Source organism: Odocoileus virginianus, chromosome 20 (genome assembly GCF_023699985.2).
Source record: "Odocoileus virginianus isolate 20LAN1187 ecotype Illinois chromosome 20, Ovbor_1.2, whole genome shotgun sequence".
Taxonomy (NCBI): Eukaryota; Metazoa; Chordata; class Mammalia; order Artiodactyla; family Cervidae; genus Odocoileus; species Odocoileus virginianus.
This window is the reverse complement of record NC_069693.1, coordinates 51,910,947-51,937,025: the sequence shown is the minus strand read 5'-3', so window position 1 is coordinate 51,937,025 and position 26,079 is coordinate 51,910,947. Positions and strand designations below refer to the sequence as shown.

Genomic DNA, 26,079 nt, shown 5'->3' with positions numbered 1-26,079 from the left:
CATATGATGTTTTTTTTTCTTGCTGGGAGTGGTGGTGAGGAGACTCAGAGACCTTTAGTCAAAATAAAATAAAACAGTTTTCCCTAAATGATCTTGCTAGTTGTTGTTGTTGTTGTTTTCCATTTTTTATTGTAGTATAGTTGATTTGGGGCTTCCCTGATGGCTCACTGATAAAGAACCCACCTGCTAATGCAGGAGATGTGGGTTTGATCCCTGGGTCAGGAGGATCCCCTGGAGAAGGAAATGGCAACACACTCCAGTATTCTTGCCTGGGAAATCCCATACACAGAGGAGTCCATGGGGTCCCAAAAGAACTGGACACAACATAGCGACTGATGCAGTAGCATAACATAGTGTTATGTTAATTTCAGGCGTACAGCAAAATGAATCAGTTATACCTATACAATATAGCCACTCTTTTAGATTCTCTCCCATATAGGCCATTATAGAGTATTGAGTAGAGTTTCCTATGCTATACAGAAGCTCTTGTTATTTATCTATTTTATATGTATTAGTGTGTATCAATCCCAATCTTCCAATTTATCCTTCCCCCCATCCCACCAGTTTAAACCCATCAAGAAAGTTGTTTGTTTGTTTTTGGTTCAGCCAAAAGTGGAAGTGGAAAGGGAGAGCTGGGGACGTAATCGGAGGATTAAAGATTAGCTGCGACACAGGGCCGGGGAACTGACCTTTGACCAAACACAAGTCACGCCAGCACAGCTTCTCTCTGCGCAGGAAGAGATCCCAGGCCCTCCAAGAAGAGACAGCACGGGGAGAAGCCAGTGCCATGTGAAGGAAGGAGACTAAAGGAAGCTGCAGGGAGGGAAGACAGGGAGGGCCGAGAGCAGCCCCCAACACGGACGAGCATCTGTTCACTGTCAGCAGCACGATGGAAATTATATTTGGCAGAAATAAGAAGGAGCAACTGGAGCCTGTGAGGGCCCGAGTAACAGGTGAGCGTTTTGTATGAACCACGGGCACTTATATGTTTAGATGTACACTTTTTTTTTTCCTGCTTATAAAAGTAATGCTCATTGTAAATCATTTTTGGAAAATCTGGAAAACCATAAACAGAGGAGACATGATCCATATTCTAGGCATATTCCCTGTGAAAATCTCGGTGTGCTTTTATGCATTATAACTCAGTTTTCAAGGGGAGTCAGTGATTCTCACTACTTCCAGGAGAAAAGTCCCAGGACTACTGCTGTTGGCTCATAACCAGTGGGATTATTCTGCAAACTGTGCTCCACCCCCAGGGTGTTGTATTTGTAAAAGTGGGTGCATCCTAAATTAATTTCAAAATGATATGAGAAGCACGTGCGAACGCCCATTCCTGTGCATGCACAGTGTGGAGGGGCACCGCAGAGCCGGATGAAATTTCCTCAAATGTGCGGTTTCAGGGTGCAAGCACTGCAGAGCAGATGAGACAGTTCCAGGGTGGGAGCTGCCACACGAACCCTCCTTTCATAGCTTTCTCCTCCTCTTCTGCATGGCCACTTTCCTGGGATCATCTTGTTTAGACTCTACAAGGCAGAGAGTGGTCTGCACTGCGGGTCCCAGGAGCTGTGCTGAGAATAGGGAAGGGAGTCAGCTCAGCCACACCACTGTTTGGGACAAACGGGCAGTTTTCACAAGGACAAGACAGCAGTGCCCTGTGAGAGGCAAGTCACATTGGAGCTTTACAGCAGCCAAATTGCCTCGGAAGGCTTTTGGAAGAAAGAAATAGCATCTATGTATATTTTTCTGATTACAGAGGTAATGTGCAATCTATATGTATATGTATATTACACAGGTATAAAACTTGGAAGTGCAAATGAGAACCCAGAGGGAAATAAAAATCAGCTATATTTCTTCTGTCTCTTAAGGATTATTAATATTTGAGTCTATTTTAAGTTTTTAAAAGAAACATCAATATAGATAGTATATGCATGCATGCTCTGTCGCTTCAGCTGTGTCTGACCCTTTGTAACTATATGGACGGTAGCCCACCAGGCTCCTCTGTCCATGGGATTCCCCAGGCAAGAATACTGGAGTGGGTTGCCCTGCCCTCCTCCAGGAGATCTTCCCAACCCAGGGATTGAACCCAAGTCTCCTGCATTGCAGGCGGATTCTTTCCCACTGAGCCACTGGGGAAACCCATAAGATAGTACAAAGATAGATTAATCTATTGATAGGTAGACTTTATATATAAATACCTTTTCAAAACACAAATGTACACTTACTATAACTTTTTATTCTTAAAGAATGTGGATCTGTGATACCCACCATTGTATGCTCTGGGGTATGGTGGGCATTCGCCACTATACTCCCTTTACAACTCATGTTTAGTGACTGCGTGTCAATACTTGGAAACTTTAGAGAACAAGAATCCCAGGACCCGAGACGCCGAATGAACCTCTAGCTCTAAGTCAGTTGTTTTCAAAGGAGGGTCCCCAGCCCTGCAGCACGAGCGCTCCCCAGGCTCCCGTTGGAATCTCAAACTCCTGGGCCCGCTTCAGACCCTCTGAGTCAGATACCCAGGGGTGGAGCCCAGAAATGTGTGTTTTCAGAGCCCTCTGGCTGCGTGCAGGTGGGGGGCCACCGCTGTAAACTGGGTCTCCTCCCTCGACGGGTGTGAGACTGGGGGCCCGGGAGAAGCAGAGACTTGCCCCAGGCCAGGCAGCCAGCAGGGGCCGGCCTCCCCGCAGGGTCACGTCTAATCTACGGGTCAGGGTCTGCTTGCAGGCCGCTCGCCGCGCACGCTGCTGTGTGGCCGCATCTGTCCAGGGAGGCCAGGCCAAGGCTCTGGCCTCACATCCGCAGTGCATTTGTGACTCTGAGCCTTCCTTTACAAGGCACGTGAGCATTTCCGGACTCAGTTTCCTCGTGTGGCTAATGGAGTCAGCACGCATCTACCACATGGGGCTGCTGCAATGACTACATGATTTAATCTACTACAGCACATCGTGCTCAGTAAACGTCCTTCTTGGGGCTTCCCTGGTAGCTCAGCAGGCAAAGAATCCACCTGCAATGCAGGAGACCCTGGTTCGGTTCCTGAGTCAGGAAGATCCCCCGGAGAAGGGATAGTCTACCCACTCCAGTATTCTTGCCTGGAGAATCCCCATGGACAGAGGAGCCTGGTGGGCCACAGTTCATGGGGTTGCAAAGAGATGGGCATGACTGAGTGACTCGGCACAGCACAGATGTTCTTCTTTTTACATCTAGGGCTTTACTTATAAGCTCAGATTCATCTTTCCCTGCTCTGCCTCAACCTGCTCCTCCTCCTGTGTCCCAGGTCGCTGTGAATAGTCACACCCAAGGCAAGAGACTCGGCTGGCACTTTTTCAGTGTTCCCCTCCCGTTTCCCTACAATTAGTCAAACTCTAAGTCCCTTTGTTTTATCCGTTTCTCTCTGTCCCACTGCTACTATCTTCCTCCTCTCTCAGGTCTTCCCACCTCTCTCTAGCTTCTCCTCCCACCCACAGTCCACACCATAGCCAGAAATAACTTTTGGTACCCCAAATCCAATCACATTCCATTTGTATGAGAAGAGGTAGGTCCTTAGAGACAGAACGTGGATTAGGGGTTGCTAGGGGCTGGATGGCATATGCGGATTAACTGCTAATGGGCACTGGGATTCTTTTGGGGGTGATGAAAATGCTCTTGGGTTACTGGTATGGTTGCACAACATTGTAAATATACTAAAAAAAAAAAAAAAATACCCTGAATTGTATACTTTGAAATGATGGATTTATGTTATGTGAATTTTATCTCAATTTTTAAAATTGCAAAAAAAAATTAATCCTATTATTCCCACATCCATCAAAAGTGTCCCTTTCTCCTAAGCACCAAATCAAAGCTAGGTATGGTCTTATTGACCTTGGCCTCTTGGCCCTACTTAACCCTGCAACCTCAATACTTGCTATACCCTCACTTGAAAGTTACAGGCCAGCTCTTACTAAACAGCTTGCACACTTCTGGTCTCTGGGTTCAGGTTTCTCCAGAGCTAAGAATTCAGGAGTAAGTCATTTATTTGGGAAGTGCTTTCCAAGAAACACTGGGAAGGCAGCAAAGGAGGCGTTTTCAAGCCATTGACCACCAGGAGTCATTGGAGCTGGATCCTCCAAGCAAAGTATAAACCATGCCTCACATTGTGTCCACGGAGGACAAGAAGTGGTGGCCTTGGACCCACAGCACCCATCTATCGTCGGGTGAGAGCAGCTTCCAGGGGCATTAACTCTCCAACGTGGTTCTGGCTTGCCCACGCGTGTGCAGAGCTGCTCCACAGTGAGAACAAAGCCCTCGGGTGAAGAGCTTTAGGCATCTGCAGAAAGCAGCCTTCTGGGAGAGGAGAAAGCGGCACGTGGGCAGGGCACCGACAGCACCTGCCCCACAGTCCCAACAGCCATGGAATGCCTGCCTCGTGTATAATTTAAAATTCTCTAGTAGCCCCGTACAAAAACGTACAAAGATACAGAGGACATTAATTTTAATAGTGTTTTCCACTTAATGCCACATATCCAAAATGGTATCAGTTCAACGTATAACTAATGTTTTTAAATTGCTAATGAGATGTATTACATTTCTTTTTCATACTAAGTCTCTGGAATCTGGTGTGCGTTTCACAATTACTGTACCTTTCCGTTGGGACTAGCCAAGTTTCCAGTACACAGTTCCCCTACATGGGACAGCACAGCTCTAGAATGTTCTTTCCTCATGCCTTTGCAAGGCAAACACCAACTCTCCCTCAAAACTCAACCAGGTCACCTCCTCCAGGAAGTGTTCCTCACCCTCCTGCTCTCACCCCACCTTGGAGTGGAGTTCTGCTCCACCCAGCACCCTTGTTGAGTCTGTTGCATTGCCTTTATCTCAGAGTGTTTTGGGTATTTCCCTTTGTCTTTGTCTCTTAATGGATGGGGAGTTCCTTGGAAGCAGTGTGCGTGGGTGCTCAGTCGTGTCCAGCTCTTTGTGTCTCCATGGACTGTAACCTGCCAGGCTCCTCTGTGGGATTCTCCAGGCAAGAATACTGCAGTGGGTTGCCATGCCCTCCTCCAGGCGATCTTCCCAACCCAGGGATAGAGCCCGTGTCTCTTATGTCTCCTGCACTGACAGGCGGGTTCTTTCCCACTAGTGCCACCTGGAAAGCCCCACTTGAAAGTTGAGATACTGTCTGTTCATCTCGGCATCCTCAGCACCCACACAAAGCCAGGCACATCCTTTCTGGAAGTGAACAGATGCAGTGAGTGGCACAGGGGCTGTATGGCCACTTCTTTGAGCTTTTTGGTTCAGGTGCAGAGCTGGAAACTAAACATCCTTTCTCTCATCAGGCAAGATTCCAGCCTGGCTGCAGGGAACCCTGCTCCGCAATGGGCCTGGGATGCACACAGTGGGTGAGACCAGATACAACCACTGGTTCGATGGCCTGGCCTTGCTCCACAGCTTCACAATCAGAAACGGTAAGAGCACCACATGGTTTGCCATGGGTGCTGTAACAAATGACCACAGATGGAGTAGCTTCAAGCAACACACAAGTTTTAATTCTCTTCTGGTTTAGTTGTTAAAGCATGTCCGACTCTTTTGTGATCCCATGCACGGAAACCCACCAGGATCCTCTATCCATGGGATTTTCCAGGCAAGAATACTGGAGTGGGTTACCATTTCCTCTTCCAGGGGATCTCCCAGACCCAGGGATCCAACCCGCATCTCCTGTGGCTCCTGCATTGCAGGTGGAGCCTTTACCCCTGAGCCACCTGGGAAGCCCCTAAAAGTTTCCCGTGGGTTTCAGACTAAAACTTCACTCTCAGAGGGAAGCAGCTGTTTCTGTTCTTCTCTGAGATGGTCGGTCAGGTGGCACGTGTTGGCGCAGCACAGGCTGGCCTGGTCTCTCCTCTCCTCTCTAGGGCTCTCAAAGCCTCCGCTGCGTCTGACAGTGGAGATACAAACAAAAACATTAAGTACTCTATACACAATGTAAGAGGGCACGCATAAGGCCATCAGGGCCCTCTGATTTGTAGGTAACATAAAGCCAGTACTTCTCAAAAGGTGGTCTGTGGGTTCCTGCATCAGAATCCCCCAGGAGGCTCATTTAAGCTGTGCATCCTGAGACCCTGCCCAGGGCTCGAAGGGTAAGGATAGAGCTTCTGTGTTCCCAGACGACCTCAAGCATACTGCTGTGGTGCGGCTCAGGCTTCCGTGATCTTTAAAACCAGGTGGTTCTAGGGCACAGTTAGCATGAAGAACAGAAATTAGTGCCAAATCAGGAAGAAAAGAACTGGAATAAGAAAACAAAAGACAGAAAAATGACTCATAACCCTCAGCAGAGGCCACTAGAAGATAATGCTTTCACACATTAACAAAGATTTCAATAATAAAGGCCAAGTGGAGATGGGGAAGGGTATACAGGAGGACTTTTTTCTTTTAGTCTAAAATTCTTTAAAAATTAAAATTTTTTAAAAAGCACATGGAGATGAGTCAACCCAGGTCCCCCTTAGCGATAGATTTGATTATTTTCCAATAAGAAACAAAGTCATCATCCCATAAGGATTCAAACGTGAATTCCAAGAGTCAGTCACAGAGACTTTTTTTTAAAATTATAGTTGATTTACAAGGCTGTGTTAGTTTCAAGTGTACAGCAAAGTGAATCAGTTATACACATACGTGTATCCACTCTTTCTTCTTGGAGAAGGACATGGTAACCCACTCCAGTACTCTTGCCAGGAGAATCCCATGGACAGAGGAGCCTGCTGGCATGCTCCAGGCATGGGGTCGAAAGAGAGTTGGACACAGCTGAGCGACTGAACAGCTCTTTTTTTAGATTCTTTTCCCATATAGGCTATAACAGAGTATTGGGTAGAGTTCCCTGTGCTGTACAGTAAGTCCTTATTAGTTATCGACTTTATATATAGTAGTGTATAGATGTCAATCCCTGGGCAAGAGTTTCCTAAGAGGCAGTCTCTCCTTGAAGCCCATCATTGTGACAGTGGATATGTGATGGGCATTTCTCTGATGGGAATGAGCTGTCAGTTAGGCCCCACTTTTTGGCATATTATAATTGTACCAACCATGGAAGTATAGGTGAAGGAATATGAAAAGTCAACATAATGTCATGTGCTAATTAATGGCAAAAAAAACACACACCAAATTCTAGAGATTTCAAATTATCCTCCAAAATGAAGGTCCCAGGCCTAAGTAGTCACAGCCCTGAAGATCTGGTGGGGTCCCCACGGGTCCCCCAGCCTCATCTCATTCCTGCTGCTCTCAAGCACCTAACTGGTGCTTCAGCCAGTGCTGACTCCGCCCTTACAGGAGGCTGTGCTCCCCAACCCCAGGTCTTGACTTACAGACTCTCTGGGGAGACTGACTGGGAACACCTCGCCCTCTTTCCTAGCCCCACCTCCCCGATTTGTGGTTCAATTCCACTCATCTTTCAAGGGCTTTGAAAAGCTGTGGCAAGGGAATCAGAGATCAGAGTGACACAGTCAAGAGCCAAGAAAAACAGGCAGCTCCTAGACTCTCCCCTAGAGCTCCTAAAATCTTTTAGAGATTTGGAAAATAATTTTAGTTAGAGCAAAAAGTCTTCTGTACCATTAATAATTAAAAATAAAACCATGTTTATTTCAATTTAAAAAATGTTACTCCAGGGGCTAAATTGTTAATGTAAGGCTCCCAGAACTGAACTGGGCCCTCGGGAAAGCCAGCCTGAGTATGGGGCCTTCTGTATCAGTCCTCCAAACCTGGACCTTACCTGGAGGGATTCCAACATAGTGGAAAGCATGGTCAATGGCCTGGGCCGGCAGGCCTCTGAGTGACGCTGGACAAGGCGATGGAACATTGCTGAGCCTCAGTTTCCTCATACATAGATGGAGCTGGGACTAGGAATACTTACCTTGCCGAACTGTTGTGAGTCAACCTTGCTGAAATGTATGTGAGAGTTCACACCACTGCTTGTATCCAGCACACGCATTAAAGGGACGGTCTCAGTAAGCCACCCGCCCCCCCCCCCTCCTGTCACATCCCTAGCATGGCGGAAAGAAGTTCAGATAAGTTTCAAATAAGCCTGGGATGATTCTGCTGCTTCTCTTTCAGGCGAAGTCTACTACAGGAGCAAATACCTGAGAAGTGATACCTACACTGCCAATATCGAAGCAAACAGGATTGTGGTGTCAGAATTTGGAACAATGGCCTATCCAGACCCCTGCAAAAACATATTTTCCAAGTAACTGTCCGTTTTGTATCTAGTCCCGCTTTCTGATATCCTTGACGGTCGAGACAACCAGCGTTTGCTCTGACGGTGTGTTTAGGGTGGATGGAAAACTTCCTGTGATGGCCTTTGACCACGCAGGCTACGTACTTTTGGATCACTGATAGCAGGCGAGGCAAAGAGCATCTGGCAGATTGTCAGATGTTCTCCCACATGGCTGGTGGGAGAGCACTTTGAAATCACCTATCAAAATTACAAATGCACATTCCCTTCAGTCCAGAGAGGTGCTTGCTTGTGTCTGAAATGACAAATGTACAAGGTTATTCATGGCTGAATGATTTGTTATGATAAGGAACTGAAAATAACTCAGGTGATCATTAACAGAAGAGTGTTAAATAAATCTCAGTAACACTATACAGGAAAACACCAGGCAGATATAAAAAGCACTGAGGACGCTCTCTATGTACTGAATGGAGATTTCCAGGATATACTGCTAAGTGGGGAAAAAGGAAAACAAAGTAAAGTGTAGAAAGAGCATATAATATGCTGTAATTTGTGCTATAAGGCAGGGGGATATCTAGGTTTGTTTTTCAATGTGCAGAAAGCCTGGGAGAAGGCATGGGCGAGGTGGGGGACCAACGGGAGGAAGGATGGGGGAGATTTTCAGTTGTATACATTTAAAATCATCTGGGTTGTGATGTGTATGAATGCCTTGCACGTTTTGAATTTTTGGCCAGGGAATCAGGGCAGCGGTCGTCATCTCCTTTCTGATACTCTTTAGGCATAGAAGGGTTGTGAAATGTCTTAGAGGTAGACTGGCCTGGAGAGGGAAGCTGGTTTCTGCTTCTCCAGAACTGACGTCATCTCTCCAGTCCCAGCTTCCAGCGCTGGGGGTCCGGCAAACAGCAGGCTGGCAGCACCCATTGCAGACGCTGGGGGAGCAAGGGGGCCGCGGGACGGAAGGACTTGAGAACCGCAGCCCGTGCGGCATCCTTGCTGTTACACGGATTGCCAGGAGGGGGAGCACTCACCAGTACACGGGGCCAAGACTTCCTGCTTTGAGTTTGCCTTCTAATCAATGATCAGTTCTTAACTCGGCTTCCTTTCCTTTTTCAAAGAAACGAATTTCTTGGACAAAGTTGAGGTAACGAGGGTGGACTCTCATTCCTTCTCAAAGCAGAGATCAACTGCTTTTCTAGTTTCGGGGGAGCCATTATGGGTATGTGTATGATTTCTCTAGAGCTTCTTAAAATACTTGAGAACAGTCCACCAGCTCTTGATGGCTCTGGTGGGGGAGACCTTTGGATTTGGGGAGCTGGGAGGGCTCAGTGGGCAGCCTGTTGTCCCAGCTGACTCCCTTCTTAGCTGATTGGATGTGGTGGTGTTTTGGGTTAACTCGATCTCTGGACTGTTAGATTCCTCAAGTGACCAGTTATGACGCAGCATTTTCCCTGCCTTAGTTGAACCAGAGTGTTTTAAGTGGTAGGCAAACTAAAGCCATCTGCAGTAGAACCTTCCAGCTGAGTGGACAAGTGGTTGACCCGCTGACTTGCTTTCCTCCCCAGAGCTTTCTCCTACCTGTCCCACACCATCCCCGATTTCACAGACAACTGTCTGATCAACATCATGAGGTGTGGAGAAGACTTCTACGCGACCACAGAGACCAATTACATCAGGAAAATCAACCCCCAGACCCTGGAAACCCTGGAGAAGGTATCAGTGAATCTACAAGCAGCCTCAGTGCCTGACTTAAGGAATGGACCCTCTGTGGGGAGGTCAGGAGGCTGCAGGCCCTCAGAGAAGAGCCCCCCTCTGATCCCCTTGTCTTGGGCATCTTAGCACTAGATTCTAAGCTTCCTGATGGCAGGACTCTGTCCTGTCATCTCTGTGTCTAAATTTGTTCTTAGCACTCCCATGACAAAGGAACACAAACTAGGTGGCTTAGGTCAGCAGCAATGTATTCCCTCACAGTTCTGAAGGCTGGAAGTCTGAAATCAGGTGCTGGCAGGCCCTGTTCTCTCTGCAGCTTCTAGGGGAGGAAACTTCTTTGCCTCTTCCTGCTTCTGGTGGCCGCCCCTTGGTTTACAGATGCCTCGTTCCAATCTCTTGTAAAGATATAAATCACCCACCCTATTCCAGAATGACCTCATTTTAACCCTATTTCCAAAATATAGACATGAGCGGTTAGGACTGGCTTCAACTTGCCTTTTGGGAAGATCCAGTTTGACCCCTAACAGTGTCGACAGTCCTCGGCACTGAGTGGCCCCTCAATGGGAATTGGAACGAATGGCAGTGCTGGGCTGTCCAGGACTCCCAGCAGCCCTGAAAAGGGAGGCATTAGGCACAGAGCATGGGTGCAAAAGCCAGTGCCCAAGCGGATGCCTTTCCTGGGCAGAAGCATGTCTATACTTTCTTGAAGATCAGTAGACCCACTTTCAGTTTTCTCCAGCTGGCTGTTCAAAGCCTTGATGTCTTTGCAATACATCTTAACACTCTGTTAGAGGGAGTGCTTTTCTTAGCCATAAAATCACATCCGGCTCCTCTGAAGCTAGGCAGCATAGGTCCAACTGAGGAGCGCTTTCCACAAAGCTGCAGAGAGGAATCACTAGGTGAGAAGGAGGTAGCGCCTGACTTTTGTCCAGAGGTTGTGCTGTTCTAGGAGAGGAAGGGCAGACGGCTGGTTCCCTGGCCACCCCATCATTCTATGGTTGTGGCCTGTTTGGAGTCGGGATCGTTACTGAGGTCGTTAGTCAGTGTTTCCCTTTGACCAGATGCTTTTTGTAACCTCTCCGTTCCCAGAATAACCCTAGGAGAGAGGCCTGGGGATTTATGCCTCTGTGGGATACAAAAGGGGAGGATTTGAATGACTTCACCAGGGCCAGGATTAGGACTGCCCACGTTGTTACTTGGAGCTGTCTGTGGTGAGGCATCGGGTTTCCACACCGAGGCCACCGGCGGGGCCAGAGAGGAACAACTATCAGAGAACACACAAGCTCACCAAGCCCCCTGCAGCCTATGTGCTGTGGGAGCCCCCACGGGGTTACATCAGGTCACAAGAGGAAGCATCTCCTTTAAAGGCAATGTCTGCCTTATTTTCAGGTTGGGAGACATGCAAAAATAGCTGTCATCTCCCTGAACCTGGAGTCGGTCAGTTCTTTGCGGGACTTCACCCTCTCCCGGTTTTAAAAGCAGCTGACCATCATGTTTTGCAGGTTGACTATCGTAAATACGTGGCTGTAAATCTGGCAACATCACATCCTCACTATGACACTGCTGGAAACGTTCTCAACGTTGGCACGTCCATCGTGGACAAGGGGAAGACAAAATATGTGATCTTTAAGATCCCTGCCACACTCCCAGGTGGGGCATTCTGGGGCTGCGATGAGGCGTGAACACCAAGGGTGGCCCTTTGGGAAGAGCTCTGGTTTTGGTTCATGGCACAACACTCAACCTGATACTTGCCCACATCGATAACTCAGAGGACCATGGACTCGCTTTTCTCCTTTAGGAGAAAAGGGATGATGCTACCCTTCCTTTTGGAAGACGTGAATCCCTTTGCTCTTCCAACCTCCTTTTCTTTCTATTCCTGTTCATTAATTTATCCGTTAATCATTTATTTATCAACCTATCCACTGATGTCGTCATCCATCCATCCATCATCCATCCTTCCTTTCATTCGTTCATTTTTTAGTTTTCTGACAAACCTGCATCTGTCAGGGCTGTGCTGCTGTCTCTCATCCAGCCCCAAAAGGCAGGCTCCCTGGGTTGTTCAGGGAGCTCAGGCCTGCGGGCATTAACTCTGTATTCCGCCCTGTTCTCTGGGTCTTCTAGACATTTTTCACTCGGGCCCGGGAGCCTGGAACGGCGCCCAAGCCAGTTGTGATTGCACGTTCCTGCTGGGGAGAAGGGCAGGACTCCTAGCCCTTATTTGGGCAGGACCCTCTTGGCACCACACCCGGGAGACCAGGCCTCTGAGGGCGGCTGCGCGGCTCCGGGGACGGTGCAGGACTGCGAGGGTGCTCAGCTAGACCTTCTGGTTTAGGAAGACTGGTTTCCATCCAGGATCACTGTGGGCCCCTCCCTTACCACTCTGTAGAGCGGCCCCCGTCCAGCAAATCCCAGGCTCCACTGGCAGATGGGAGTCCTTGGGTCACACAGTACAGTGAGTGCTCTTGTTAAATGGAACCCCCGTTCATTGAGCCAATAAAGGGATACAGGTCCGCCTCAGGATTCTAGAATGTCACACCTGAGTGTAGGCTAGCCATTTGAGTTTGCCACCTCATTTTCCTGAGGACCAGGAGCCCCAGGGGATCGGGTGACATCCCCACGGCTCAGAGCAGGTACCCTCCGCACCTGCTCCAGGCTGGTGCTTCACCAGGATTCACACCTGCTTCCTGCCTCCCAGGCCAGGGTGCCTTTCCTTCCCGTTTGCTGTGTGTCCCATTTGTTTAGTGAAGAAAAGACCTACACCCACAACCCGACAGCCTCCCTCCCACCAGGCAGCTGTTTCCAGTGTACACAGGTGGCCACAAGACAGGTAGGGACGCTTGTGTGTAACTCATTATAACCCAGCCCCAGGCCTGGGTGGGGAGGCCTCTTGGCCAGCGGGTGACTCATCCTTGCAGAGGAATAAGACCGAGCAGTCCTGAGCACCTTCGTGCTGGGTGCCGGGCGAGGTGCTCGCATGCCTGCAGTGTTTCCTTCAGTTCCCTCCCTTCTCTCCAAAGAACAGAGGAGGTGGCCAGGCTGAGGGGACTGTGTCTTCTTGGCTTAACCCTGTGCCTTTGGCTGTCCCGCCAAGCCTCAGTTTCCCATCTGTAAAATGGGAATCATACAGCCGACCTTGACTGTCACAGTCTGTCACATCAATATAGGCACCTACTATAGACACCCGTAGGTGTCTCAGAACAGACAATGCCAAGAGGAATTCATAGAAACTCCGTGAAATGCATGTCAGACGATGGTCCTCAGCCACATGTCAAAGCTGAGCCCTGGGAAGCCAGCCCAGGGCCCGGGTGCGGCTGTGCTTTGTTACTCAGTTGTGTCCACCTCTTTGCGTCCCCGTGGACTGTATCCTGCCAGGCTGCTCTGTCCATGGGGATTCTCCAGGCACGAACACTCGAGTGGGTTGCTGTGCCTTCCCCCCCAGGCATGGCCTGGGAGACTGACGGAAATACAGAGCCTTGGGCTCCGCCCCACAGGCTGAGTCAGCCTCCACACTTTGTCATGACCCCCCAGACGATCTGCGTGCACGTGGAAGCTTGAATGTTGCTCCAGAGCGGGGGTTGGCAAATGTTTTCCGTAAAGGGCCCCAACGTAAATATTTGAGGCTTTGCCGGCTGTGCGCTCTGCGTCACGTCTGCTCGACTCTGAATCCTGAAGGCAAGGCAGCCGTGGGCTCTGCAGGAAGCAGCAGCGTGGTCCACGCTCCAGATAAACCTTTATTTCGGAAGCAGGTGGAGGCCGCTTAGCCCCGGGCCGGAGTTGGCAACACCTGGCCCAGGGGCCCATTGTTCCTGGGGCCTTGAGCCTGGGAAGGCAGTGGTTTCAGATGCTAAACCAGGCCCCCTGGGGGGAAGGTCCGGTCCCTGCCTCAGCCGGGCAGCAGTCCCTCACCCGGTTTGCTGTCCAGTCTCACTCGAAGGCTCTTCTCAGCAGCGGGGCAGGCTGAGTCTGGGCTGTAGGAGCAGTGGCCCCGTGGTGTCCTTGGGGGCGGTCAGGTCCCGCGCTGCTCCTGAGGCTGGCTTCTCTCCAGGGGGCAGGAAGGAGGGCCGGAGCCCCCTGAAGGACACGGAGGTCTTCTGCTCCATCGCTGCCCGCTCCCTCCTCTCCCCGAGCTATTACCACAGCTTCGGAGTCACTGAGAACTACATCATTTTCCTTGAGCAGCCTTTCAAGTTGGACATCCTCAAGATGGCCACGGCCTACATTCGGGGCGTGAGCTGGGCTTCCTGCCTGGCCTTCCACGGGGAGGACAAGGTAAGGCCCGGCGGGGGACCCCCAGTAGCAGCTGGAGGTCAGCAGGTGGGGGGGCGGGGTGCGGCTCAGCGGGGGAGGAAGTGAGCTCCTAGGCAGTGTCCCCAGAGGCACCAACCAGCCTTCCGGAGACTTCTGAGGCTGGGTGGGCCTTCACAGGGGTCCCGAGTTAGGGCAAGGAGCTCAGCCTTGTCTGTTCAAACAGCACACGAGTGTAGAAAGCAGCAGCCAAGTCCCCTCCGCCTCCCCATCCAGCCCCGCCAGAGGGCCCCTCCATTGTCCATTCAGCACCCTTGTGCTCCCCTTTCCACGAGCATCCTCGGGCACCCATACAGAGATGTCTTTGTGGCTGCCCCCTCTTTAATGCCTGCATTCTCAGGGAGGAGAGGGAGCAAAGTAGCTCTGTGAGGTCCCTCCCCTGCTCAGAACCTTCTGCTGGTTCCCCGTCTTCCCCAGAATCAGACCCACAGGCCTCTCTTACAGGCCTGGGAAGGCCCTCTTCACGCCCTCAGCCCAGCCTCTGGCTCCCTCCTCCATCTCAGACCTGCCCAACTTGTTCCTGCCTCGGGGCCTCTGCACTTTCTGCCCCTTCCCCTGGAAGGCTCTTCCCCAGCGGGCTCCCTCCCCTGATGAATGCAGGTCTGGCTCTAAGGCCAACCCCCACCCCCTTCCCTGAGGTCTTCCTGTCTGTCACAGACCCCTCCCCACTACCAGACTTTCTTCACCTCCCACCTCATTTTCCCATTCGTGCTCAGCCATTATCCCTCACATGTACATTGGGTCACTGACCCTTGGCTTCACCCCCACTGGACTATAAACTGCATGAAAGTGTGGGGAGTTTATCTCTCTAGTTCTCCCCAAAATGTGTCAGTGTTTGTGGCACGAATGAGCTGGGCAAGGGGGCCATCAGGGGGCCAGTGGAAGTGGGTTTGCTCTGGAGGACCTGAAGCATCAGAGCCCTGTAGGCCTCCAGGCTGCAGGGATCCCCCCAGGGATCTCTGACCCCAGAGAGTCCCGCAGTGAGAGCCCCCAGCCCTGGCAGGGCTTCGAATGCATTTGGAGAGTTTTCTGAGCAGTCCCTGCAGCTGACCCCAGGATTGGGTTTATGGGAAAGAAGTGCCTGTAACTTCGCCCTGTGTTCATCTCCCAAACCCACTGTCCCTCTACAACATTCAGCCCCCATCATCCCCACTTAACTTCAGAGCTTGATTTTGGGGAAAGAGAGAAAGAGACGATGAGCCAGAGGAGGTGGCTGGAGCTGCCCCTCCCTTCTTTCAGAGGAGGATGGTTAGGCCAGAGCTGGCAAAAGAAAGAAAACACCCCTTCACCCTTGGATTAAGCAACTGGGGCTGCAGATACGGCTAATTGCTACCCAGAGTGATACCGCCTGTGACACCCAGAGGTGTGTGCGGAGGCCTACTGAGCTGATATCAGCTTGACTAGACCAGTCCCTCAGCACCGCAGCCCTCCAGGGCAGCCCGGTTGCTGGGACAATCTGCAGTGAGCCGGGGTCAGGGGAGGGGACCCAGGACGGGGCTTCAGGGCCTCTGGCCATGGGTGGGACCTGCGGAAGCTGAGTGGGCTGGCCCTGACTGGTCCTCCCCAACTCGGCCACTGCCGGGGAGCTGGCCGGTTGCCGCCCACCTGGATCTTAGTCGAGTGAAGGTCGGGGAGACGGTGCACTTTCAGGGGCCTTTCTGAAAGGTCCGGTCCTCCAGGTGAGGCCGAGACCCCGTGCGGCAAAGCTTCCCTCCTCCCCATGGCTTCTGTGAGGTTTGCCTGGAGTGGGACAGAGAGGCTCAGAAAGGCGAAGGGTTGCTTAAGGGTCCCGAGCAGGTGAATGGTTGGCTGGGCCTCGTCCCCTGCCCAGTGCTGCAATGTGGGGCTGGCAGAGGGGGAGCTGAGCCCTGGGCCGCGTCTCCTTTCAGACTCACGTTCACATCGTCGACCGAAGGACGCGGAAGCCGGTGCTGACCAAGTATTACACGGACCCCATGGTGGTGTTTCACCATGTCAACGCCTACGAAGAGGACGGCTGCCTCCTGTTCGACGTCATCGCCTACGAGGACGGCAGCCTCTACCAGCTCTTCTACTTGGCCAACCTGAACAAGGACTTCAAGGAGAACGCCAGGCTCACCTCCGTGCCCACCCTCAAGAGGTTCGCGCTGCCCCTCCACGTGGACAAGGTAACGGCTTGAGTTCTGGGGGAAGTGAGCCCACTCGGGAAGTGGCTTTGGTCCTGATTTCACCGACATTGAAATTCAAAATGAGGTGTTCTTAGAGAAAGGCAGAAAATGCTTTCATTATTTTTGCAAATATTGAACATATTCATGGTAGAAATTTTAGAAAATATAGATAAACGAAAAGGAAAAAAATCACCATAAGTCCATTGCAAATATATTTGTATTGCTTCCCAAGTCTCTCTCTCTCTGTAGACAGACAGGCAAATAGATAGGAAGATATACATACATATTAACGTATAATGATATATATGCATATAACATATGCATATTGTATAAATACATCAAAGCTGTTCAAAAGTATGTACAGTATTATTTGCTTTTCTAAGGTTAATATATAGCATATAAATATGTATTTCTTAATTTTAGAGAAAAAATTGCACTGTGCTTAATTTTTAACCCCTTTAATGAAATATAACTCATGTACCATACTATTTACTCATCTTCACTCATTTAAAGTGTACAGCTCAATGGCTTTTAGTATATTCACAGAGTTTCTCTACAATCAATTTTAAAATATTTTCATTTCCCCCAAAAGAAACTTTGTACCCGTTAACCATCAACCTCCCCCATTCCCTCCACCCCCAGGTAACCACTGCCCTACTTTCTATCTCTGTGGGTTTGCCTATTTGAGACATTTCATATAAACGGGATCATACAGGAAGCAGCCTTTTGTGGCTGGCTCCTTTCACTTAGCATGTTTTCAGAGGTCATCAGTACTGTGGCATGGATCAGTGCCTCTTTTTTTCATGATGAATATGTACATACATTTTTTGTACAGCTTTTCTGTCCTCCTCATATATCTAAGCATCGTCCCATGACATTAAATATTCTTCTGTGACATCATTTTAAATATTTGCCAGACAGTCCACGGTGGAGATTCATCTCCAGTGGCTTACCCATTTCCCTGATGTTGAACAGCCCTGTTCTTTCTTACATTCAAAATGACCACCGGGCCAGACATTACCCTCAACTAGGGTGCTGCTGCCCAGGCGTTGGGCTTGGTTTTAAAGGCCACAGAGGCTTCTGGCTCCAGAACTTCCTTCCTTCATGACTTAATTAATTTAAGTGAAACCCAATTGAGTTCAATTCAATTTTGAAGGCTCATCTGAACACACTCTATGTACCAGGTACGTTGCTAAGCATTTTATTTTCTTTACCTCACTTAATAATCAAAACCTATGGGAGAGATCCTCACGTTAGCCTCATTTTACAGATGAAGAAACTGAGGCTCAGAGAGGTTAAGGAACGTGCCCAAGGTCACACAGCCTGGTAGCAAAGCCAAGACTGGCTCTGAGCCCTTCCTTGGAGCTGGTAAGGGGTATAACTCTGCAGATCTCCTGAGCTGACCTAACTCCTGGAAAGAGCCCCAGAGGGTCACCTTGAGCCCTCACAGGGCCCCCCTGCAGGCCTAGGGAACAGAAGACACTCCTACATGCCCAGGGAGGCTTCCGCCACCCCCAGACCCCTCCCAGCCAGAGGCCCTGGGGCCTGCATTTGAGCCCAGCTTTGTCAGACCACAGAGCTGGGTCCTTTCTCCTCTCCAGCATTTCCCCCATCTGCAGTCACTTGTGTATTCTCTGATGTTCACTGTATTTCCTACCACTTCTGTTAACATTTACAAAATCATGTTTTCATTTAAATCAACTCACTCTTTCCCTAACTCATTTGGAAGGGAACCTATCACAATCCAGGGCAAAGCCAGCTTTTGCGTGCTGCCAAAGGAGGAAGCGATGAGCATGAAGTGCTGTGATGAAGCACAGGTCCTGAGCGCTGGCCTGATGCTGTTGCTCTTGCCAAGACCTGATCTCTTCCTTAAAGAGAACACTGGGAAAGTATTAAGTGTGAAGGGTATAATGGCACCTAACTGAGATGCTCTCCTTGACCGGTCGGAAAGATTGGAAAAGAAGGGATTAACTTTCTCCCGGTGTGATTCAGGGCTAACGAGTGAACGGCCGTGTCCCACAGAATCTCCACCTGAGCCCCTGGCCTCTGCACCCCCCACTCTGGGAAGTTCCACAGTGCAGCGGTTGGAGCATTTCCTGGCTCCAGGGTGCAACGGTGGGGCAGTGGGGTAGGGGGCTGTCACCCAGAGGGCGAGTCCCGAGGCCCGACCCCTCCCCCGGCCTCACAGATCTCAGCCTGGGGTGATGCTCGGGGAGGAAGCACCCTCCCCCAACGCCCGCACCGCAGGATTCTGTCACCTCTTAACAAGCTCCAGAAACAATCTGCTTCCTTGGAACCGCGCTATTAAGAAGTTTAGCCTGTACAGTTTAAACAGGCACTGCATGAACTATCTGCAAAGAAAAGTGAGCTCTCTAGCCATGCTTTTTAATTGCTGTTTATTGTCCCTTAAAGAATGTCTTTTTGCTTCACTGCATGTGGACAGGGGAAGGTTGAGCAGGCAGACACGGCCTGTGTGTTCAGATCCAGCAGCTCAGATTCCATCCGTCCACAAGTATATTACTGAAGGGCCTTGGGGGCAGGGGATGCCACCTTTTCTCAAATGCCCTTCATTCTGGGGCCTTTGCACGTCGCTGTCCCTCTGCCATCCTCTTTCTGTGAGTCCTCCATTCTTGTCCCGGCCGCAGGTCAGACTGGCCTGGGGGCTCCGGGACCACCAGTCCAGTGAAGGCAGAGCCTCCAGGGGAGGGGTCAGGGGTGGGCATGGCTCCCTGGCAGCCCCCACCCCCACCCCAGGATCCTAGTTCCTGGTCATCCTTCAGGTCTGGCGTCCTGACTCCCTCAGTGGGTTTGTGTATTCCAGTGGCACCTACAGCTCTTTGCTCACATTGATCTCAGGAGTAATGAGCTTGTTGGGTCACCTTTTCCGGTGAAAGCTCCCAAGGGGCCCAGACTCTTGGTCTTGTCAGCCATTTGTCCCCTGTACCCATCACAGGGTCTGGCTCTCAGTGGGTTCTCTTGAAGCCCTTAGATATTTTAAATGAAAGAATGAGAAAGGTGATGTGAGGTCTCTCAAAGGACACAAGGCCTTGGAAAGTGCCTTCCACGTAGAAGGGGCTAGAGTGGATGCAGTGTGTTCAGAAGTCTGAGGCCTCCCAGCTGCCCCAGATTCTCTGCATTTGGGCCAGCTGGGGTCAGAGGAAGGAGGGGCACCCTTGGCCTCTTTGTTAGGGTGGCGTGGGGGTTGTCTAAGGCGGGGCTGGGCCCCCAGGGGCCTGGGTGGTATGGCCCGTCTGTGCCAGCTGCCCTGCCCTCACCCAGCAGGGCTCCGTGCGCTGCCTCCAGGAGCGTGTGGGGGTGGCACCTTCGACCTCGAAGGGGTGGCTCAGTAGACTTGGCTCATCTTGTGTTCAGACAGTAAGAGAAGCACCGTCCTTCGAGGGCGCCCTCGCGCTGGGCCCTGTGCTAGCTGCCTTTTCTTCTCTTGGACGGCCAGAGGGCCTCTGCTCTGACTTTTCTCCAGTGGCCCTTCTCCACAGGGTGAGGAACCCCCGGGGCCACAGGGTGCCCACCCAGAAGGTGGAACCCACGGGGTTCCCGACCCCAGCCGTAACCTGGGATCCCTGAGGTCCTTGCCCAGACGCCCCACACCTGCCTCCCCGCCTGCCTCTGTCCTGAGGGCAGACAGTGCTGCCGGTGCGTCAGCCTCAGGCCCACGAGGGAGGCAGGGGAGGCCGGGGTTTCCATGCAGCCAAAAGAAAAGGAGGTGAGGAGCCTGGGCCCAGAGGCCGGCCGGCCTACATTCTCCCCTGCACCCCATTCCAGAAGGCCAAGGAGTCCTGGAATTCTAAATTCACATGCGTCCTTCCAGACCCAGCACTGTGCACTAGAAACCTGCCTGTCACGATGAAGCAATGTTCTCTGTCCAACGCAGCAGCTGCTGGACTGGATGCCTGGGCTATTGAATGCAGCCAGTGAAGCCAAGGAATGGAATTTTAAATTTTACTGGATTTAAATTTAAATAGCCACCTGTGGCTGGGGGTGGTTGCCTCACCCAGACAGCACAGTTCCACAACATGTTGAAGCTCTGTGTATAAAGGAAGGGAAGATAAAATGGTATTTGACTTAACCATTCAATACATGTGGACACAGGGTTGGCAGGCCTCTGCGCTCATCCGGGGTCCTGCAGATGTTGCATGCATGCTGAGTCACTTCAATCGTGTCCAACTCTGTGCGACCCCATGGACTGTGGCCCACCAGGCTCCTCCGTCCACGGGGGTTCTCCTGGCAAGAACACTGGAGTGGATTGCCATGCCCCCCTCAAACGTGTGGGGTTGTGTGATGGTCTGCATGCGCCTCACCGAATCTGCATGAGAGTGCTTAAAGTTATTTGTCATCCCCATGACAACAGATGAGAGAGAAAGTAACCTGCCCAACATCGCAGAATCACTGTAGGATTTGAGCTAGGATTTGCATGCCTGTCTGTCTCATTCCAAGTTACTAACTACAATGGGTTTGGCCCTGGACCAGGTGTTTTCACAACCATTATTTAATTTAATCCTAACCACGGTGCTCAGACGCCGGTCGAAGGAACCTTCGCTTGCACTCGCCATCTGTCCAGAAGTTACAGATTGCCCCTAGTTTTATAAACGATGAAGCAGGCACAAGCAGGCTCCAGTTCACGTAGTCTCGGGGAAGCCTGCTTGGGCTCATGAAGAAACCTATAGGGTCAGATTTCACACCCTGGACTGCCAAACTTCAAAGCCAGTGTTTTTTGGGGATGACTGAGATTAACTGCTTCTCCTGGGAGATCCCTCACATTGAAGAATTTCAAAGCCAGTCTGCAGGATTTTATTGAATTCTGGCTGGAGAGCAATTTCTTCCCAAAGTCAAGCACACTGGCCACAGAAAGCAGCAGAGTCATGCTCGTTACTGCTGTGTGTGGAAAAATTCATGGTCCATGCCTCAACCAGTCTGACCAGTTTCATGCTGGAGCCAGAAAACATGTCTGCAGACCGCCTCCCTGAGAATCAAGCCCGGGACATGCACAAGAGGCTCGTGGCTGCTGCCTCGTGACTACAAGGCAGCGGGCAGGGCCTCTCACCGTCTGAGAGGCTGTGCGCACAGGAGGAGGCAAACAAGAGCTGCTCCCAACAAGACACCTGATGTGCCGGCGCTGGATGACTGTTCCATGCCCTTTGATTCTTACAGCTACCTACCTGCAAAGCACATGTTCTGCCTCTTGAGAGCTGAAGGGAAGCTCATTAAGTCATACATTCAGGCATTCCTTCAGCAGGTACTTCCTAGGAGCTGCCTGTGTGCCATGCACAGGGTGAAGTGTGGTCACTGTCTTCACAGGGAAGATAGCATCCGAGAAGGAACCAGGTGCATAAAGGAGATAATTACAGGGTGGGACAGACACCTTGGAGGCACTGCAGACTGAGCTGTCAGGGAAAGGGACGTTGGAGCTGGGGCCTATGGGAGGGGAACGGACCAGCCGCAGGGCCTCTGCACCTGCTTTGCCTGCTGCCTGCAGTGCTTCTGCTTCTGAGCAGAAGAACCACAGTGTGGAGGTCTGGGCCCAGCTTCTGCTCCCCTAGTGTGACCTTGGGCAAGCCACTTTCCTACCCTGGGCCTCAGTTTCCTCCTCTGTTAACTGGGATTGCACTAAACACATCTCAAAATTCATCTTCTAAGATGCAGTAAATGTCCTGCCTTCCTAGCAAAATGCTGCTGCTGTTCAAATTTGCTGTTGTTGGATAGTCGCTAAGTCATGTCCGACTCTTGTGAGTCCGAGTCATGTCCGAGTCTTTTGTGACCCCATGGACTTTATAGCTCACCAGGCTCTTCTGTCCATGGGATTTTTCCGGGCAAGAATACTGGAGTGGGTTGCCACTTATTGATTTAAATATAAAAACTTGTTTGAAAAATAAAAAAATAAAAACTTGTTTGGAGACATTTGGAAAGTCGAGAAAAGTTTAAATGAGAAGTCAGGCATGACAGTAATTCTCCTCCTGGAATTCCACAGATGCCAGTGATCTTGTTCCTCATCCCCATCCCAAGTGCCCAACCTGAACTCACTCACCAGGGGTAGTGGCAATAATAATAATACAATAATACAATTATGTGATCAACAGCAGTTGACATTTATTTAGCACTTACTGTTAACCTGGCCTTCTTGTAAGCCAACAGCATGGGTTATTTTATTTAATTTGCATGACTCAGAGATGCAGATGCTATTTATACAATGCTTGTGCTATACCTCATTAATACAGGTGGGGAAACTGGACTTCAGAGATGTCAAGTAACTTGTTCAAGGTACCATGGCAAGTGTGTGAGGACACAGGGAGTAACTGCTGCTCGATAGATATTTAATTAATTGTGTTACGTCTCTCTTCCGGGTTGAAGTACTGAACAAAGTCCCTCATAGATATTTTTTTCTCCCAAGAAATTTTTATCTCAGGTTTGTTTTTCTTTCCTGCTTGTTTGTTTTTCTCCTATTTTTTCATAGGAGAAAATACTGAAAATCTAGAAAAACATAGAAAAAGAAATTAAAGTCTCCATAACCCCACTGCATGCTATACTGTTACTATTTGGCATATCTCTCCCAGTCTCTTTTCAGTGTAATTTCTTTTCTTTTTTTAACATGGTTGAGCTCAGACCATGTCTGCAGCTTTCTCTGCTGCTTTTTCACTTGGTGTTCTATCATGAGCGTTTCCCATGTTATTATGAACTCTTAATAAACACCTTTTTAATAACTGATGCAGCCTTTTACAAGTGAATCATACAGTATTTAAAAAGCGAGAACTTATAAGTTATAAGAACTTATAAGTACATCCATTTCACTTGTAAGTACATCCATTTCACCTGTGAGGGATCAGGCAGCCCGGAGCAGAAGAAATGTTCTAGGGTTTCGGAGCCCCCTTCCACAACCCACCAGCTTTGCCTTCTTCGGGGAGTCACCTCCAGTCCCCAATTCTCATTTTTAACCGAGAACACCAATCATAGAATAGCTGCTTCTGGTGGCTAGCGGGAGGCCAAAACAAGATGACAGACACTGAAGCAATCTTTTAGAAATGTGCACATAAAGCAAGTGTTGGCTCTGGACAACGTTTTAATTTATTTGGAAAAACTGATCTCTTTCAGAATGCAGAAGTGGGCTCCAATTTAATCGAACTGTCGTCTACAAGAGCACGAGCCCTAAAGGAAAAAGATGACCAAGTCTACTGTCAGCCGGAGTTGCTCTCCGAAGGTAAAGCGCATCTTCTCTCCTGTGTTTAGAGGAAGCGGTGAATGTCCTCTTTGCATAACACCTCCTTCCAATGCAGAGCAGCTGTGTGTGGACCAGGGCGGGAGAGGAAGGCTGTGGGACATTAGGCAGCTGTATTGGAGACGCTTCTCTCTCATGTACCTTCACACCCCTCCCAGCACTGGGGTGGTCTCTAGACCCAGGAACTTTCATGGCTGGCCTTTTGAATGCTGCCATGTAGTTTTTTGCTTTCTTTTAAAACATTTATTTTGCATTTAAATTTTTATACACTTTTTAAAGGTTCCTTTCCACTTAGTCATTCCAAAATATTGTCTCTATATTGGCTCCCCATGTTGTACAATCATCCTTGAGCCTGTCTTACATCCAACAGATTGTACTTCCCTCTCCCCACCCCTGTATCACCCCCTCCTCCCCCCTCACTGGTAACCACTAGCTTGTTCTCTATATCAAATGCTGCTGTGCGTTTGCAAAAAAATGCTCAACATCGCTCATTATTAGAGGAATGGAAATCAAAATTGCAGGGAGGTATCACCTCACATCGGTCAGAATGGCCATCATCATCAAAAAAAAAAAGTCTATAAACATAAATGCTGGAGAGGGTATGGAGAAAAGAGAACCCCCTCTTGCACAGTTGCAAGAGGACTGTAAACTGATGCAGCCACTATGGAAAACAGTATGGAGATTTCTTTGGAAACTAGGAATAAAGCTGCCATATGGCCCAGCAACCCCACTACAGGGCCTGCACCCTGAGGAAACCTCAGCTCCGAGGCCGCCACGTGCTGGGCAGCACAGCATGTGCGGATTTCTACCCGGGCACGTGCGAACACCTGCAGAACAGGTGCTGTCACCTCTGCCGGCCAGAGGGGAAAACTGGGCCTCAGAAGGGCTGTGCTTCACGCAGAGCGTGAACCCCCTCGGAGAGAAGCCACAGCCCCCGGAGCAAGCCTCCCCAGCCCAGCGCTGAGGACATGGGGCGGGGTCAGTCCTTGTGGAGGGGGCGGCACTGGCACTGCAGGCTGTTGAGCAGCGTCCGGGGCCTGCGACCCGACTGAGAACCACTGTCCTAGAACAGAAGCCCGTGGAGCAGGGCCTGTGCCCCTGGCTCAGGGCAGGGTGTGCTCAGGTCGTTGGTGAGGAGTGAACAGGCCTGTCCAGGACACGGCTGGGGAGTGGAGGGGCAGGGCTCCAGGGGCCCACTGCCCACATCGCTGCCCCATGCCACAGGGCAGGGGGACTTAGAAATTTAATTTGACACAGCTGCTGCTAAGTCACTTCAGTTGTATCCAACTCTGTGCGACCCCTCAGACGGCAGCCCACCAGGCTCCCCCGTCCTGGGATTCTCCAGGCAAGAACACTGGAGTGGGTTGCCATTTCCTTCTCCAGTGCATGAAAGTGAAAAGTGAAAGTGAAGTCGCTCAGTCGTGTCCGACTCTTCGCGACCCCATGGCCTGCAGCCTACCAGGCTCCTCCGTCCATGAGATTTTCCAGGCAAGAGTACTGGAGTGGGGTGCCACTGCCTTCTCTGTTTGACACAGCAGACATATGTAAATATGTATACATGGACATGGATGACATTTGAAGGCTTTTTTGGATTACAAAAGTAATAGATATAATGAAATTTTCACATGAGAAACTTAGAATGGACAATATAAACTATGAGCCACAATAAGCAAGTTATCACCCTAGCAGCACTTCTAAACTTTTCCTCTACATTTATAACATAGTGGTGATAATTCTCTAAGCAGCCTTTTACATCTAATGTTATGATGGGGACATTTCCCCATGTTACTAAAATTCTTTGTAAATATTACTTTTTATTATATGACTTCATTAGATTTATTTAAATATTCCCCACTGATGCTTCCTCCATGCTTCAGAAGTTTCTGTTCACACCCACATACATTTGCATGCACATACTTTTTTTTAAAAGAGCTTTTAAAAAGTTGCAGTGACCTCTGATTTTAATCATGCAATTCTCTTTGATTTCTATCTTGGATAATTAAAGATGTTTATACACTTAAAAACCAAGGTCTATCTTACCTTGCTCTGAAAGCTTCTAATAGAGCTGGGGTAATTATCTGAGGTTCCCTCCTCCTGCCCTTTGACCACCCTTGATCCAACTCAGGGCCTGAGTGAAGTTCAGGGATCCTGGCCTGGGAGCCATTTTTGTAGATAGGATGCCACGAAGGGCGGTGGTCCCAGCCCTCCTGAAGGGGGCCCTGTCAGCTGTGTCGTCTGTCTGCAGGCTTAGAACTGCCTCGGATCAATTACGCCCACAATGGGAAGCCATACCGCTATGTCTTTGCTGCTGGAGTCCAGTGGAGCCCCATCCCAACCAAGGTACTGGTCCCTGGGGGTGGCAGCCTGGGCTGGTCATGTCTGTCTGCAAAGTTGAGCTCTCAGGGAGGGCAGGACTGCAGTCCCCTTGGGGGTGGGGGTAGGTCAGAGAGTGAGGTCGGTTTGGGACAAAATATGCTGGAAGCGATGACGGAGCATCCAGGAGAAGGAAC

General features: G+C 50.1%; 1 protein-coding gene across 1 annotated transcript in view; it reads left to right on the top strand.

Annotated features, from left to right (window-relative positions):
- Positions 1-701: 701 nt before the first annotated feature.
- Positions 702-26,079, top strand: part of BCO1 (beta-carotene oxygenase 1) — a 29,449-nt gene continuing 4,071 nt past the window's right edge. The window contains exons 1-9 of the mRNA XM_020903710.2: positions 702-953; positions 5,307-5,435; positions 8,065-8,194; positions 9,745-9,892; positions 11,392-11,539; positions 13,935-14,158; positions 16,084-16,341; positions 23,446-23,551; positions 25,815-25,909. Of these exons, the coding sequence (XP_020759369.2) occupies positions 890-953; positions 5,307-5,435; positions 8,065-8,194; positions 9,745-9,892; positions 11,392-11,539; positions 13,935-14,158; positions 16,084-16,341; positions 23,446-23,551; positions 25,815-25,909 (1,302 nt within the window). The 5' untranslated portion in view covers positions 702-889. The remainder of the gene's footprint in view (positions 954-5,306; positions 5,436-8,064; positions 8,195-9,744; positions 9,893-11,391; positions 11,540-13,934; positions 14,159-16,083; positions 16,342-23,445; positions 23,552-25,814; positions 25,910-26,079) is intronic.